Source organism: Rhopalosiphum padi, chromosome 3 (genome assembly GCF_020882245.1).
Source record: "Rhopalosiphum padi isolate XX-2018 chromosome 3, ASM2088224v1, whole genome shotgun sequence".
NCBI classification, from domain to species: Eukaryota; Metazoa; Arthropoda; class Insecta; order Hemiptera; family Aphididae; genus Rhopalosiphum; species Rhopalosiphum padi.
This window is the reverse complement of record NC_083599.1, coordinates 27,984,788-28,003,692: the sequence shown is the minus strand read 5'-3', so window position 1 is coordinate 28,003,692 and position 18,905 is coordinate 27,984,788. Positions and strand designations below refer to the sequence as shown.

The 18,905-nt window shown below is 25.7% G+C and overlaps 1 protein-coding gene and 1 long non-coding RNA gene across 2 annotated transcripts; one reads left to right on the top strand and one right to left on the bottom strand.

Annotated features, from left to right (window-relative positions):
* Window positions 1–413: 413 nt before the first annotated feature.
* On the bottom strand, window positions 414–6,166 carry LOC132924204 (tyrosine-protein kinase transmembrane receptor Ror2). Its single transcript, XM_060988373.1, has 7 exons — window positions 5,570–6,166; window positions 4,724–4,911; window positions 4,387–4,654; window positions 2,638–2,883; window positions 2,299–2,540; window positions 2,066–2,221; window positions 414–2,003 (listed from the first exon to the last, which is right to left on the bottom strand). The coding sequence occupies exons 1-7, from the start codon at window positions 5,643–5,645 to the stop codon at window positions 1,161–1,163; spliced, it is 2,019 nt and encodes a 672-aa protein (XP_060844356.1). The 5' UTR covers window positions 5,646–6,166; the 3' UTR covers window positions 414–1,160.
* A 1-nt stretch (window position 6,167) lies between these two features.
* LOC132924205 (uncharacterized) lies at window positions 6,168–13,077 on the top strand. Its single transcript, XR_009661300.1, has 3 exons — window positions 6,168–6,309; window positions 6,460–6,578; window positions 12,608–13,077. It is a non-coding gene; the product is annotated as an uncharacterized LOC132924205 (long non-coding RNA).
* Window positions 13,078–18,905: the final 5,828 nt, after the last annotated feature.

Genomic DNA, 18,905 nt, shown 5'->3' with positions numbered 1-18,905 from the left:
AAAAAATGCGAAAGGTTTTCAGTATTATCATTTATAAATTATCCATCTTACCAAATTGTATTAATAATATTTTAAGGACTTATTAACTTAGAACATATTTTATGCTCCATTAGCATTTTTTTTTTCTAATTCAAATTTATTGACTACAATAATTACAATATCTTAATTACCCAGGCATCTTTTCAATGGTTTCATTTAAAATAATAGATCTTACTATCACATTGCAACACTTGATAAAATCAAGATCTACTATCTATTATACTTAATTTTTTATAAAATATAATTTACCGGTTATACAATATTTCTTACAAGATATTTTACTGCTCACAAATAAGGAAGGCGTAAATCATTTCCTAAAAAACATTCTTTTATAATTGTATTGTATTAATTATTAATTAATTAACGATTTGAAGTAATTAAATAAAAATTATTGTTTATTTACACAGATAATAATTACATTATTATTTATGTCACTTATCACACAAAATAAAGTAATAAAAAAATCAATAATAATATTGCAAAATGTAAAGCTAAATTTATTTCGTAATTAATTTCATTTACTCAATTAACATAAATTACAAAAATGCATGATACAAATATTAGGTGGATAATACATGGTTAAATATAGACTAGTATATACAGAGTACAGATATTAACTAAAATAAAAATATTATACATTGTACAGCTCATAAAATACAGATAAGTATAGCTTATCAAGAGTTAATAGTAAAAATCATACAATTGCCAGAAAACAAACATTGATTTTAGCTTACTGTATTTCCTGCATTAAAATAAATTAACAATAATAATGATTAAAGTATTAAAATATATTTAAGAAAATATAATGCGTAATATGGTAAATAGAAAAATTAAATATCTAACTTATATTGAATTGTTAGTAGATAAGTTTCTAATGAGATAATAAAATCAAGTGCTTAGGGAATATAGATCAGCTAAGAATAAATTACTACTCTACTAAAACAGTCTTTAAAAAAATGATTTAATCAATGATATAACAGGATTATTGTCATTGAGGATGTAAATGAAACATTTTTGTAGTTTTATATATCTATACAAGATGTTACACAATACTACAATGATTCAATATACAGTATAGGTTAATGGATTTCTATACATTATTGTATAAACATCTCAATAAATCACAAATGAGCATGTGGAATCAGTCCATTCATACGGCAAACCACTTCTTGTCGTACATTTTCTAAAGTCTGATAAATTGTACGAAAAGTTGGACGTGAATCAGGCTTTCGACTCCAGCATTGTTTCATGAGCTCGTATGCCAATTTTGGAGTATTTTCAGGACAATTCATAACATTGCCATCTTTGATGAATTTAACAACTTCTTCGTGCGTCATGCCATAATACGGTTGAAGAGCAAAAGAAAATATTTCCCAAAGACAAACACCAAATGCCCAGACATCTGATTCAACTGTATACTTGTTATATAGAATGCTTTCTAAAGGCATCCATCTAACAGGTATAGCATCGTGTTCATCACCTTTGTAATAGTCTTGTAAATACATCTTTTGTGAAAGCCCAAAATCAGCTATTTTTACTGTCATTGTATCATCAATCAAACAATTTCTGGTCGCTAAATCTCTGTGCACAAATTTTCTGTCAGACAGGTAAACCATACCAGAAGCAATCTGTTGAGCTATTTTCAACATGTCCAAGTTTGTAAGATTTAAATCACGAAAAACATCACCCCTAGCTTCAGCTGAATGTACAATGTAATTGCTTGGTGCACATGAACGAAGAAATTCATTTAAGTCCCCGCGGCCCATGTATTCAAAAAGTAAACACATTGGTTTACCTAAAGCACAAACTCCCAATAATTTAACAATATTAGGATGATCAAATTCTGACAACAAGCAAGCTTCTCGTTCAAAATCGACTTGAAGGTCATTTGAAGCTTCATCCTTTAACATTTTCACAGCGACCAATGTAAATTCTTCGTCTTTCAACAAACCAGGTGCTTTGGCCTAAGAATTATAAAAAATACATTAAGTCAAAATTCAAATACATTTTATTTTATTTTTGTCACCTGAAATACACGGCCAAATGCTCCTTGTCCCAAGTCTTTTACATATATTATATTGTTTCTAGGAAATTCAAGTTTTTCTAATTTTGGATTTGAACACATTCCATATTGATGATATGCAGAATTACTTGGTAATTTATCTAAATCTATATCAACTTCCTAAAATCAATATTGTTTCATGTAATAAAAATATAATAATATAACAGTAAAATTGATTAATGATCATATATATTTACTCGAGTTTGTGTTGATCTATATGAAGTTTTATTTGACAGCAACTTGTTGCACAATACTAAGATTATAACTGATATTAAAAGTATCAGAACTCCAACAATCACAAGAAATATATGTAGATGTGTTGTTGATGTTTGATCAATGAACGTTTCAATATGGTTTAAAATCATCGTAATAATATTTATAGCCGTATCATTATTAATGATATCAAATTTTGGTTCCACTAATTCAGTTTCATTTTTATCTATAATCATGAGTATAAATAAATAAAATAATAAAGACTACAACACTTAGTATAAGTATACTATAGCTAAACAATAAAACAATAATTAAAGTCTTACCACAAAGAGGTACATCACATTTTTGCCATCTCACTTCAGGATCCATAGTATAACACCACGGAGAAGACACTTCACCTCCAGCATTTCGGCAATAATTTTCAGAATTTTGAACTTCTGGAAATACATTAATTGGTGGTCTTACAAATTCATGCGGAACTTTTGAATCCCATCGTTGGCATGGTAAACCCGATTTGGTAACATTAATATATCCTTGATAGAAACGACCATTTCCACGAATGCAATCAACTAAAAAAAAAAGATTTATAACTGAATACTTTAAAAATAATTAAATGTATAACTATTTAATGAAATATTAAATTAAAAAAATTAAGAGAACATCATACCTGCATATGTTATCAGTTATCACATACACATACATACTAAAATCCAGCAATTCCAATTGCGTGTTGTTAGCTTAAATGTTGGTGTGAATTAACCTATTATCAAACTCAAAGTTAAGAATATCTATGTTCTCTCGTTGGTTTTTTACAATACTTTAATTTTTAAGTGAATTATTAGCATTTTTAAATATTAATATTCTACATGCTAATAACTCTCTTAAAAATTAAAATACGTAAAAATCCAATGAGAAAACAGATAATGTTCTTATCTTTAAGTTAGATAATAGGTTATTTCACTCCAATATTCAAGCAAAAATAACAAAATTGAAACTGTTGAACGTATATTTTGGTACCATATATGTTACTAAAATGAAGACAATAAACTGGGGTACGACATCCTATTAAGAGAATTGGAAGAAGTCATTTTTTGGCTTTGACTATTACATACACAGACAAACAAAGAAATTTGGTCTCAATCTATATTTAATAAACGTATTAATTTAGTGAGTATTGAATACAGATTTGAATTGCTGTTAAGCTTACTTGAAATTGACTTCCACATATTTGGTTTTAAAAAATTGTCATATTTTAATTTTTAAAAGAGTTAAAATCAAAAATGCTGAAGTTAATCTTATAACTAACTCAGATCTGTTACCAGAATTATTATCGTTTCACCAAATCAATTAGTATATTGGAAATACATAACGTAAAAATTCTTATGTTACATATGTGATAAATTAAAACAATAAATTGCAACACCACTACTAAACCTATTGAGTTATTTTAATCTCTAAATAACAATTATTTTTAGATATACATTTTTGTAAAGTTATTAATCATTTTAGTTTATTGAACTTATATTATAGATTGTTATATTAAGTAGATACATTATAAGAAACCTTCTTAAAACAATTAATTTACACTTAAATAACAACCTAATAACATAAACAAAATTCTAGATAAAAAAATACATTTTTAGTATTAATACGAGTACAAAACAGTATAATTGTGTATATTTTATTATCGTAGATCAGAAATAATTTAAAATGATTGAAATTGCAAACATTTTTAGCTAAGTTTCATAATATTTTGAAAATTATTTAATAAATAATATCATTATTATACGTAAAAGTTTATGTTTTCCTGATTATTTTGATAAGTATGGGGAATTCACTATTTTCAAAACTATCCCCAGAGAACCAAAGATAAATTTGCTATCTTTAAAATTGGTATTCAAATTACTTTTTCTACTTCAAAACATGATGACAGATACAAAGAAAAAATCATAATCGTAAAAACAATACATTAATAACTCTCTCAGAATCTAAAAGTAGTTTTTTTTCTTAGTGGCTTAAATAATAAAAAATAATTATATAACTATTATGTTATTTTAATATAAAATACTTACTAGTTATTTCATCTTGTTTTAATTCTGTGAGCATGGCATGTGAACATACAGGTTTACCATTCTGTGAGTTATGTGGTAGGTTCTCACAAATTGGTAAAGAAAAATGTCCTTTAGATTTATAAAAAATTCCCCTTTGTTTATTTGCTTCAATCAAAGCCCATTCTTTATAACAAAACAATTCTCGTACTGCTATACAATCTTCATAACAAAGTGGAAAATAAGATTTATCTTGTTGACAATGAGGAAATGCATATAAACATAGAAGTTTCTGAAAAATAAAAAGAAAGAAATTAATATAAATCTAAAATAATCAAAAACTTTTAAGCAAAATAAGTACTTCAGCTGCTGGTCTACATGTTTTTGAAAAGCTTGGTAACATTTCTTCCCATAACCCGGTAGTGATAATTTCATTTTGTTCACTTCCTTCATTTTTCAAAGTGTTGTTAAACCATATAAGAATTGAAGCATTTAAATATTTTCTACATATCTTCCCATTGTACTGAGCACAGTATCCATCAGGAGAATCTAAAATAGAACCTCAAATCATGAGTATAAAATTCATATAGATTTAATGCTCAGATAATGTAGCCATTTGAATGAAATAAAAATTATGTTTATTTTTTGCTAAGGTCACATTTATTTGCTTATTTAAAACTCATTAATCAGTTTATTAGTTCAGTTACAAATTAAAAAATGAAGTATTGAATAAGAAAATAATATTAAAATAAGTTAGTTTATGAATACATAATATACGTCAACAAACTTAAAAATTAGGTATGATTATAGTTAAGATATATAAAAATGTTTAATAATAATATTATATCATTCTAAATTTAAATACCATACAAACATAACATAATCTAAAATATAATTTAAAATTTCAACACAATAATACCCTAAAAAAATTACCCAAATTTTTAGATAGGTAAACAAGTAAGAGGAAAATTATGGTATAAATTTTGAAATTTAAATTGAAAATGATTGTTTTTGTTATAAAATAAAATTAACATTGATTTCTAATAAAGAATTATTACTATCTTACATTCTTACCTATCAAATCTTTGAGGAATAAAACATTTTTATTTTGCAATTCATCTTTGGTCTTTATGAATATTATTCATTAAATAATTGTTAATACATTGCATTCAATTGATTTAAGAACTATATTTTAATGGATACTTACTGACTTGTGCTGATTGCTTGACGAGTAATACCGACAATACGAATAATAATAATGATGCCTGTTTAATGAAATCCATTGGTTATTTTGTATTGTTTTGAAACTGCATGTCATTTGCGAATCGTTGAATGTCGCCTCCTTGGACGCGTTTGCGTAGAGCGTGCTATTATATGAACAGCCAGTCGAGGCTCAAAACAATTTGACTCTCGTCCAGGTACCTATTGGGGTCCCGATTGATTTATGCCAGGCGATTAGTTAAAACGGTTCGTGCCATCGACACCGCTACAATTATGCCCACATTCGTCGAGCGTCGTCGGACCATCCTCGACTAAACCAGCTCAACCGTTCGACGATAAAGCCGCAATCTGACCGACGGACGGACAACGGTCATCAAAAACGATTACGCACTGTGAAAAATATGCTTCTGTGAGCCGTGTAAATATATTTACAATGTTACAGTCGATTTAAACGCACAAACATATTATAATTTATAAAATAATAATAATAATAATTGACAACGATAATTGATAAAACACCAGTGTACAAAGTCGGTCGATATTGATAAGCGTATTGTACGTATCCAGTGATACGACTCGATGTAATATCGATTCCGCAGTGTGGCGCGGGTCGGCGATGCAATGAATAATATATTGGAAGTTTTCTCCGGGAAAACGTCACGAGGTCCATCCGACGACACTCCGTCCCCGCACCGTCAGCTGCCGTGGGCTACGCGCGTTATCCGGGTAATTCGTCGTCAACACAGCAGTGTTTCCCAACCGGTGTTCCGCGGAACCTAAGGACTCCGTCAGCCGGTGCCAAAGGTTCCGTGAACAATTTGGGAAACTATAAATCAATTAATAATATTTTTGATTTGAATTATGATTGTAACGTAGAATTAGAATGGCTCCAATAAATATGTGGTGATTCCTCAAAACGTTCAAGCTCCTGCAAAGGTTCCGCGAGTAAAAGAAGTTGGGAAACATTGGTCTACAGGACCGTCGTTGTCGCGGAGGTCAGTCTCTATTTTTTGTACATTTTGCTACTACACGATTTATTTTTATTTTTTAGCATATCAGCTATAGACAAACGTCTTTTAAAGGTTGCAACTACTAATTAGTAAACACATACTAACAGATTCCCAAAACCAAACCACCCCGACGTTTTAAAATAATATTTTTGTTTGTTTCTCTAATCATTCCGAGCCTGAACATGATTATTATTTTATTTCACCTATATACTTATACAGTTAGGTATACCTAACGGTACAAATGTGCAAAAAACAATTATGATATTAATAAATATATATATATATACATACAACATTGTATAGGTATTCGAATACAAGTATTTAAATACTATTCGAATACTTTTTCAAAAATATGGAGGTATTTATGTTTATAAATTATAAACCTGACATATTATGTTACATATATGTAAAATATATAATAATTATTTATTTGACCTACAGGGTACAGAAAATAGTATGTTAAGTAAAAAATAATGTTCTCAAAATATTCTTAACAAGACTTTCAATATTTTCCTTTATAAATAACTATAAAATATAGAATTGTATACTATATAAAATATAAATAATATTTTCACGGCGAAAGTTAAATAAAATTACTTACCAAAAAAATTCTTCTTTTATAAACTGCGTGTCTGCGTGAACGCGTGCAATTGCCTACAAATATTTTAAAAATATATAAGCCGTAGTATATAAAACCAAAGAGCTTGTTGCTGCTGCACAGTAGGTTTTTAATTCAATAAAACATTATACACGGAAAACGATTCTAAGCGATAGAGATGAACAATTCGAACTTCAAACGATAAATATTATCAAATAAACTGCAGTTCATACATAATAATATGTCTTATCGATATTTTTAATTACGGTAAAATCAACTTAGGAGAGGACATTGCATCATATTTTAAATTTAAGTACATGTAATTAATCAAATTAATTAGGATCGAAAATGTTATCTATACTATTAAATTCTGAACATCAATAATAGTTGATTTCTGCAACCACAAAACATATTAATTTACAATAAAAAAAAAAAAAAAATACTAATTATTAAGGTTCAGAAATCATAGGAACTAAAACAGGCAAGACATGTACGAAAAATTGTATAATATGCATAAAAAAATGTTAACACAAAAGAAATTATTCAAAATTCCGAAAAAACATCTAAAGGTTGTTAATATGCACAAAAACAAATGTAAAAATAAATTCATAGATAATATTTAAAATATAACGAAAATTGATTGGCATTTAACATATTTTAAATACTTATTTACAATTTCAATCGTGTACAACAAATAAACAATACATTAAGTCAATATAACTTATCGATGATAATATAGTATTTCAACCATTTCGGCATGTATTAGCGCAATATAGATTAAATGTACATGTATATATATAAATAAGGTGTAGAAGTACCTATCTAAAAATGTAACCAAACATAAGAATCAATGAATAAATATCTAATACCTACAAAATAAACATATAAATAATAAATTATAGACTATAGTAGTTTATTAAACTTTATAGTTGCGAGTTTTTGAGGCGTTTAGTATAGGCAATTTAATTTATTATTAAATTAATTTAATTTAAATTAAATTATTTCCTATCAGGCGCGTATCCAGGAACTTGTGAGGGAGGGAGGAGTTATACAATTTAAACTTATTTACTAGTAAAGAACCACTCTTTACTTCATGTATTATTTAATTTAAAATTAATAATTTTTGTTGCAAAAAAAAAACATATGTATAATATTTGTATTGATTACGGTACTTATTGTAGATTTAGTTTACATTACGTAGTCACGAGTTACAAAGGTAAAAAAAAATTAATTTTTCAAGTTTACTTCATCTATAATATTTAAAAACAATAATATCAAACATTTTTTTAGGTAATCAAAAGTATAATATTACCTATCTAATATAATTATTAATTATATAATGTTCTATACTATTTAGTATATTAGAATTTATTAGAATATAGTACATATTGGAACATATTGAACATAATATATTGGATGTAACAATTTGTTCCGATTACTAATACTAAAAATTAAATTTTCAAAATTTCTTACCGTGATGAAACGTTTAGACGTCTTATAACTTGTCTCGTTGAAATGAAAAATGAAACAAATAACAAAATGTCGAAATACTTTGGTATTTAAGTAAAACAGTGTCTCACTAACTTTACACAATAATGGGCTTGTATTAAATGAGGGAAATAACTAAAATAAACTTTAAATACAGACAGTGTTATCGGGATCAGACGATTAATTCAGCGAACTGATTTAAAAATTGTCATAACCATAAGTAATGTGATCCGATTATAATGACTAATGAGGTTTTGGAAACCCAAATACTTCAAACGTATAATTATTATCAAAGCAATATAATTATAATATGATTATATATGTGTGGGTCTGTATGTGTGTGTGTGCGTGACTTGTGTAAGTATTATTCATTTATACCTTTATACGGGCGATTTTTAAGACAAAATTCTAAATAAAAATATTTTAGAAAAACTAAATTTTAAATGAATTTATTATCTCATATCCCAAGTTTATTACCTCTCCCCGGGGAGGTCTGACCTTATCAATACGCTACTATCTAATATAATATTTCGTATATTATTTTAAAGCTGTGCATCTTTTAAGAATATTATAACTTATAAAATAAAAAAAAAATACAATACCTATAAAATACGTATATTTTATGTGTTTATTTAAAAGTACTTTCTTTTAATATATTTATTATTTATATATTTAAGCGATGTTTATATCGGTTATAAATCGTTATGTTTTAATATTAATTTTATGAAAATCGTGTAAAAAAAATATCGTTTTAAGAACCAATAAATTTGAATGTAAGTATGCATATAGGCATATATAGCAATATAGGTAATGGTCGTAAAAAACCGGTTCATTCAAAAAAAAAGTTCTCCTTTGTATATTTTTTTAAATAATTAATAAATACAATTAGTTAAATAAAACACTTCAGACCACTCTCCAGTGACGAAACCACGAAACCTAACTAATGAATCTTATTTACGCATATCGAATGAAAGTTGGAAAATCGTACATCATTTTTACTATATTACCTATCTATGTTTAAAAACCTGTTATAACTAATATTTTAAAACTACAGTTTATGTTTGTTTTTGAAATTTAAAACATTTAAACACTTTCTATAAATTTTAAAACTGACTGTGAGTTTATTTATAAATGTATTATACGGCGCAATATCTGTATAAAAGCGTGATATAAATAGTATACCTATATATTGCTGGGAATCGAATATCGATACCAATTGTCTATATATAGACGTCTCACCTGCATTTTAAAGGGTTAATGCAGACGTGTAGTACCTAAATTATAATAAGTAGATACTTAAATTTTTTACCTTGTGCCTTGTTTTTATAGTGTAAGACGTAAGTGTATACTTAAAAATAATTTTACAAAATTCGCATTTCAAAGAGCCAAAGAGGGATTTATTTTTTGTTGCCTTGTTGGATAAAAATAAATGATAATTTTTTTTATAGGGTATGGTTGCCATTGGTTACAGAAAATAAAATAGTTACTATAATTGGATAAATTTTAGACTAGTATTTTATATTTATAGTAGGGTGGCGGGATGACTATTCGCCCTGGGTTTTCCGGGACGTTACCGGTTTAGGAACTTTTTCGGGACAAGGTGTTGTTACCGGGTTTAGCTATCAACATAATAATGTCCCGGGATTTAACTTCTTTTTTAACGAATTTTTTTTTAAAATTATTTGTTGATAATAATTAATAATAAATAATCACACACAAATGCACATATAGATGTTAAGTATCGGGATATTTTAGCAGAGCCGTGCCGTTAAGATTTGGCGCCTAGGGCCCCCTAGGCCCCCCAAGGCACGACTCTGTATTTTAGCACATACTAAAACAAGATGGCTATCATTATCACCTGCTGTCGATCGAATTATTTTAAAGTGGTTCAAACTTTTAATACTTAATGTTTAATACTACATAATGAATTCCACAACTAAAATGTTAAGATAAAAATATTAAGTAGTTATGGTTAGATAGGACGATTGGGTCAAGTTAGAATTTATTGTCCCAGATTTCTTTTAATATAATCTAGCCACCCTAAATTATACGGTCAAAAAAGACCACTCATTTTAACGTTACACTCGACGCGTATTTGTATAGCTATTATTATAGGTAGGTATATATATATTATATACTAAACAACGACATCGTATATTATACTAATACCATAAATCATAATAATAATACAGATTACAATTTACAACATAAAATTCATCTCAAAAGAAACATTTTTTTTTCAAATTAATGACTAATGTGGAACTATAGTACACTAGGTCTAGTGTTACCCAAAATCAATTATATTGCAATATATTAAATTGTGATTCGAATGAATATGATTATATTATATAAGTACATATTATATTATATTAATCTGAAACTGGAAACGTATGCTTTGGCTTGTCCATCTTGAATGTTGAAATTACATAAATTACAAAACACATGCATGTTTATAATATATGCCTATTATACAAAAATAATCAAACTGCATTTTTTATGAAACAGAGGTTCCTAAAGCTAATATTTTATTCTACGAGCATCGACATCTTATATATTACACGAAAATAAAACTAGGTTTATTGTTTTATTATTAGTTGTGATATAAATCCACATTTCGAATAAGAACTTAAATATTCATGAATTAAATGATTACTTATAGCATAGACTATAGTCCTATAGACATATACATCATATATAGCTGTATAATAGATATTTAGTTGAAAATTATTTTTAATATTAAATATTTATTATAACGATAAGAAATATCAGACTAATACACAATATAAATATATATATATATATATATATACTGTTATTATCGTATGTTAGTTCTTACATGAACAATTATTAATTTTTCTTTATTGTTACAAAGTAATATTATACTATTACACACATGCAATATATTATTTTATAGAATAGATTTACATTTACATAATATACTAATCTGAGTAATCGTATAAATTCGGCGCTCCTCCGAAAAGTGTTGAGTATATTTTGTACATACTGTTTACATCACGCAGTTTGAGAACCGATGATATATATATATATATATATATATACATATAGTTACCTGCATAATATAATAGTCTGTGTATAGTGTATTATAATTTTTAAGTAGTGATGCAGTAATAATGTATAATATATTACACATTTACACATATAGTAGGTGCCTATAATATAGCATTATATTTTGAGCATTGGGTCCGTGTCATCTAATCCCGCACCTATATAAGATAAAAATATTGAATTAATGCTGTATGCGTTTTTATATGCATAGCAGTGACGGATATAATTATAATATGTGAATAGAAAACCTTATAGACGAAAACCGTGATGTTCATTTACATTTAAACTCGTTTTCAAAATAGGTATAAGTTTATAAAGCCACTATTCACCATAGATATAGATAGAACAGATAGGTAGCTTATAAGATTATGTTTATGTGTACCTAAAATGTAAACTAGTGATGTGCTATCCAAAAAAAAAAAAAAACTGATGAAGTCAAATGTAAAAAACCTGTTTGGAATCCTTTTTTTAAACATACAAAAAATAGCAGTTTAACATTAGTTTAATTTTTACATACATGCGTCGCTGTTAAAATTACACATATTTACTTTCTTGGTAAAAATTAAACAAATAGTACAGTTGTTATTATTTATTTATACATATAGGTACCTATACATAAAGGTATTATTATTTATTGCTCCATTCAGCAATCTGAACAGAAATAATTAAAACAATAATTTATTAAAAAACTGTACCAATATCTATAGGTATAGGTAGATACCTATACGGTAAACCAATTAAATAAAATAATTATTATGGCCTATGTCACCTATGGTTATATGTAAATATGTAATTAAACATAAATTAGATAAATTGGTGGATAATTATGGATACTTTTATGCTTAAGTGTGTGTAAATTTAGGTATGTGCGGGGAACTAATTCACCAAAACAGAACAGACAAGGTGAAATATTTATCCAGAAAATGATTATAAAATATTATAGTAGGTAAGTCGTACAAACATATCTTTATAGCTTATAGTTGGTGAACTTGATAGTATAATGACTTGACTGCAGCAAGCGGTTTTTATACAGTTTGAAATAACCGTAGGTAAGTACACAATATTTAATAAACCTACCAAAATAAAATAAAATAAATGCAAAGTGATGTAATAACGACAAAATATAATTACGGTAAGCGTAATTAATTTAACTACGTGAGAAAAAAAATACTTGTTTCTATTATAATAGTAATATTACTAAGTAAAACAAACCATAGGTAAATAGGTATAGTAATACCTATGTAGTTTAACTGACAGCTATTGTATAGGTGTGTTTTAACACTTTTAACTTATAAGTTATAACACATCATATTATATTATATCATTTAGATATTATTATAGGGCGTGGATTTTTATGAAACAAACAAAAGTAAAAAAAAATTAATATATAGTTATCAAATCATGTATTAAAATTAAAAAAAAATAATAATAATAATACTCAATAAAAAAGATTTTATTTGATATTCATTTTTTAAATGCTAATCATATGGCAACAAATTAAAGTATTGGGTAAAACACAAACGAATAAATAAGAAGATCTATTAGTTACTGGAGTAAATATTATATAGATATGCATAACCAATATGGCGATGTCAAAAATCATTACCTGATGTCCTGATCTATCTTACCTTGTTAAATTTAATACGACAAACCCTCTAAGTCGATTTACTGCGGATATTAAATTGGAATGTATGTATTTACCACAGATTAAAACGAATAATGATTACTGACAATATGCCAGTGAATAGGTTAATATAAAAAAGGTACGCTAGTGATGGGTACTGCTTTGCTGTTCAGTAGGATGATGTCGAATGGGTCACTGTGATGGATGTGTTAATTTTATTCTTACATCGTTGTATACAAAAAATGATTCTGAGTGAAGACGGTCAATCAGTCACAATCATCCACTATCAAACAAAAAAATAATTTACCAACTATTGAACTGTGTATAAAAGTAAATATATAGCTGTCAATTTATTTAAATAATAATTTGTTAACTATAGATAGATATGTGATGTACGTCGCCATACGTGTGGTCATGTGGATCATATAAAAGTGATTCGATGGTCATAATATATAAGTGGTTTTAATGTTTCATTGATTATAAAAAAGGCAATAGAAAATTATTATTTTGTTTTTAATGTACGTAATAGCCAATAAGCCAATAGGTAATTATTGCTATATATATACACACAATGTGTTCAAAAGTCCCGATCACCCTTAAATCTTTGTAAAAAATCAATATATTTAAATGCTGTTTTTTTACAGCTATAAGTATGGAAATTCTAATTAAATGGCTTAAGATTCATTTTTTTTTCAAAAATTATCAAAAAATTGTTTATACAATTAAGTTTTTTATATTCAAGAGAGCTGTTTTAGTGATCATATTTTTTAAAACAGTTCAAAAAAAAATTGAATAAAAATTGACCAAGTTAGAGCCAATAATGTTCTTGAATTTCTAAGAACAATAGTTATGTTACCTAGCAAAACACGAATTGTGTGATTTAGTGATTTCATTAATTTCGATTGGAATTTTGATTTTTTTATGACAATTTGTAAATATCTAATTATTAGTGAATCTTTCAGTTAAGATTAAAAATTTTAATTTTTGATAACCGTTATTTTGTATGTCGATTTATAATATGTAATTCAAGAACAATTAATTGTTTTACTTTTTATTTTTCAGTAATAAAATATTTATTTTAGCTAATAATACTTATATATATACTTAATTAAAGTTTTCATTTCCATTTCTTAATTTTAGGTTCGCTTCACAAATTCACGATAATTATAATACTTAAAAATAGGTAGATAACCAGTTTTGCTATTTAGCTAACATAACGATAAGACACGCTATTGTTATTTTTATTCAAATAAAAACTTTAATTAGGACTTTTGGAACACACTGTGTATATATAATAATAATAGGGTATCTAGTCTATTTAACTATATTCAATGGAACAGTCTTTCATTATAATATTTATATGTGCAACCATCACATCTTAAACATGGTGTTATTATTATGATAAATGATAATACTTATGACTTATAGAAATTATAAAACGTTATAAGTCATTACTGATATAGATATAATAAATAATTAATTTCAAAATATATATCAACCCTCAACGTTAAGATAATAGAGTATACGAGTATATCTATAAAAATACTCAATAATTTATTTTCTGCTGGTCTTTATTTGTGCAACAACATTATACTTGCACTGCTTTTTGGGTCAGCCCTAGCAAAAGAATATGAATGATGTTAAAAACAATTTAATTATTAAACCAAGTTTTAGGATAAAAATTTATAAATTGAACATAAAAATATAAAATAATACTCTTGGAGATACCTATACATGACACATGTCTACATTTATAAGTTAAATATCTAGTTATGTAGGTACTTATAACAATTATAGTACCTATAACCTAAATAAATATTTTTTTGGAGAATGACTGACTTTTATAATAGCAGAGACAGTATTAGACAGATCCTATGCTCGAGATTTATTTATGAATAAAATGTTATTGCTAACAAAATGAATTAAAAGATTTTTTTTTCATAAAGTATATTGTTTTCAAAATACTATAAATAATTTAATATAACCTACTCTGTATACATATTGGATATAATGACATTTATTGATTTATGTTATGTGTTATGTACTCGCACTTCGTCCATACATTGTAGGCATAGTATAAACTATAAATAATAATAAATACAACTAAATATATACTTATTCGTCATTTAAAATTTAAAAAAAAAATACAACAATGAATACTTATGAAGTATATTATAATTACGTATTTTCACTTAATATTTTATTCATTATTCTTGTTTTTTAATATATTATTTTGTACTTATATTGTGTAGGTATATAAACATATAGTAATGGTACATATATTATGTTTTGACTGTTTTGTACAAAATATCAAATATTTTGTGAAGACATAACAAAACTACAAACAAAATTATACATTTTTATACTCATACTTATACATCATGTTTGCAGCAAAGTATTTGTATCGGAGTGTACCGAAAATGGTAGCTGATTGACCGATATTTCACTATGTGAAAAAATGTTATTAAAACGGGAAAAACTATTGTCTACTACCTACTCTACTGTAGTCTATAATAAACGTACGTTGTACTTATCTAAAACAGACATACTATAAACCGTTCGTGATTCGTTGGAAAAACATTTTTTTTTTTAAACATAAGATGCTGTTATCTTAAGCAAATATAATATCTAAATAATTTTTAGTCAAACAAAAAGGTAATATGTTTAGTTTACTTTTCAAACATACAACAATAATTAAATTTCTATTGTATAAATATTCAACTATTTAACATTAGTACCTACATAAACCTTTGTATCCAAAACATCATAATACATAAATAAGAATTTATAATAATATATTAATTTGTAAATACTCTATACGATATTGTCCATATTTCCATATAATAGCTGAAGTATTATGATTATGTTTATTAGGTGTCTATAGTGAGTAGTGTAGGTATACTTCGTTATTGAATAGGTCAACTGTTTACTGTTATATATTGTTAAATTACTTAAATTTGAATTCAATGATATAAAATATAAATCATTATGTATGAAACACGAATCTCTGTTGAGAATTTGAGACGGACTGTCATCTATATATTTGCATATCGTTATTAATAATAATATATTAATATGGTAGATCAATTAAACTAATTTTTACCAAAAACAAATCATAGGTAGCCATTATAATCTCATTTCATATTATTATAAAAGCTGATATTATCTTATAAATCAATACCGATGTAGGTATACTGTTGTACAACGTCATGAATAAGTTCGTAATATAAATAGCTTAAAATAATAAAATAAATCTAAATATTTGGAACATTGTATAGTGTAATGAGTAAAATATAAATAATAATATACATAGGTATAGAAACTAGGAAGTAGTAAAACTTTCAAGTTTCAATGAATATAATATTTTTTGAATTATGTACAAAAAAATAATATTTCGTTTAAACAAAATTTTGCATCTATCCTATTGTTATAGGTTTAAATAAAATTATTAGTAAATAAACTGTTCTTAAGTATAAGATTTTTTTGAATACCCATTGTTATCAATGATCCAATCTCAATTACTTATAATACGTTAATGTATTTCTAGTAAAAAATTGTAAGAGAAAGCTTGTGAAGATATTTTGCAAACCTTAAATGTGAACATTAAAATTGTTTTTAACTACAATACATTTGTATTTTTTTAAGATTTGGATAAATTTTGTAAAAGTTTAAAATTTAAACGCTTAAAAAAACTGTCATCACCCACTATGTATTTTCGAAATATTTTAATTGAGGTATAAACATGAAACTTATGAGGAACATTGTATTCATTTTTTAAGTTTTTTTTTTATTTAGAAACAAAAATGCTATTGTACGCAAAAATAAAAAAATCTCTACGACGTTGTTATTATAGAAATTAAAAACTATTGTAAATATATAGGCATGGCTCATAGACTTTTTTATAAGTGTTTGAAGTTCAATTTTCAACAAAATTCATCGAAATGATGAAAATTTGAAAAATATCTTGTAGTTAAAATTTGTTTAATATATTCAATTTTTATGGCTTAGGCATGAACATTTAATACATATAAGTTTCCTTAAAACAGTTTTTACAAAAACTCAGCAATTTTTAAAATATAGAAGCACAGCTTTTTTTATAGCAATTTGAAATTAAAATATTAACGAAATCGGATACAAAGAATTACAATTTTAATTTTTTTTTATTGGAATTCATAGATATTATTCGTGTGTAGGTAATTTAAACGTTTAAAATATACGTATATTAATATTTTATTATACACAATACAATTTTTAGAATCCATTCTATAAATATACACCACTATAATAATAATTGATAATAAAATAAATGTTTACGGCATTTTTAAATAATAAAAAAAATCAATTTATTAAACCTACCATAAATACCTATAGTACCTACATAATACGATATACTGAGTTATATAGATTGATATTTGATGGACGTATCAGTTTGCCTCCAAAAATGAGATAATATTTTCCTCCACTATCCTTAGAAAAAAAAGCTAAAACAAATCTTGATAATTTTCCATAATTTTTAACAAAATAAGAAACTGTCATCTGCTTATTAATTTAAATTGTGATCAAATAGGTATAGTAAAATATTAATATTAATTTTTATAAAAATTTAGTACTAGAAACTTTCGACAACTTCAAATTAAAACATGCATATTGCATAATACACAAATTATCGTTTTTAATCATTTATATATATTATGAATATTAGGAGTGCAAATACGTTATACAAAAAAATAAATTACGAATACAAATAAAGCACTTTGTGTTATAATTTTATAAATACCTAAATGGCTAAATAGTTTTAATATTTATATTGGTTATTTAAAAAATTAGTATCTATACGATTTTAATACTTAGAAGAAAATAGACATGAATTCTAGTGCAAAAAATCATTTAGACGAAAATGGAATACCTATAACTTACACGTGTCTAATTTTTAGAAGTAAATAGATCGTTTCCGCTCAGTATCGCTTTTCATAATATATCATGTAATTTAAGATTTATCATCGAATTCAAATTTAACGGTACCTACTAACTGATTCAATGACGAGAATCGACTGCAGCCACCTGCAGTAGTTGTAACAGAGCTGTTACCTATATATATTTTACTCTTAAATCTTTTTTTTTTATTTTTGAAATTTTATTTGAGTGTCTAGTACTCTCTTATATACACTTGAAAAAAAAAACCATTTTAAATTCGTTATATATACGCATTAGTATTATTTAAAATTATTTAGGAGCATTAAAGTCTAAAAGTCTACTTAAATAGAATATGTTCAAAATGATAGATATTCGATAAGGAGGTACTTTTTTTAAATATATAGGTAGGTATACCGACATATATACAATATAATAAATTAATAAATGTCTATTGTTTATACTTATATTCAATACTGCAAGTAGTGTAGATCTTTTAAGGGTTCCGCGAAACTTAAGTGTTTTTTTTCGAAATATTCAAAAAAATTATTTTAAAAATCTATTATTTATTTACAAAATATTAATATATTTTAATTTTACATTTGGTTAACTACAGTATGAAATG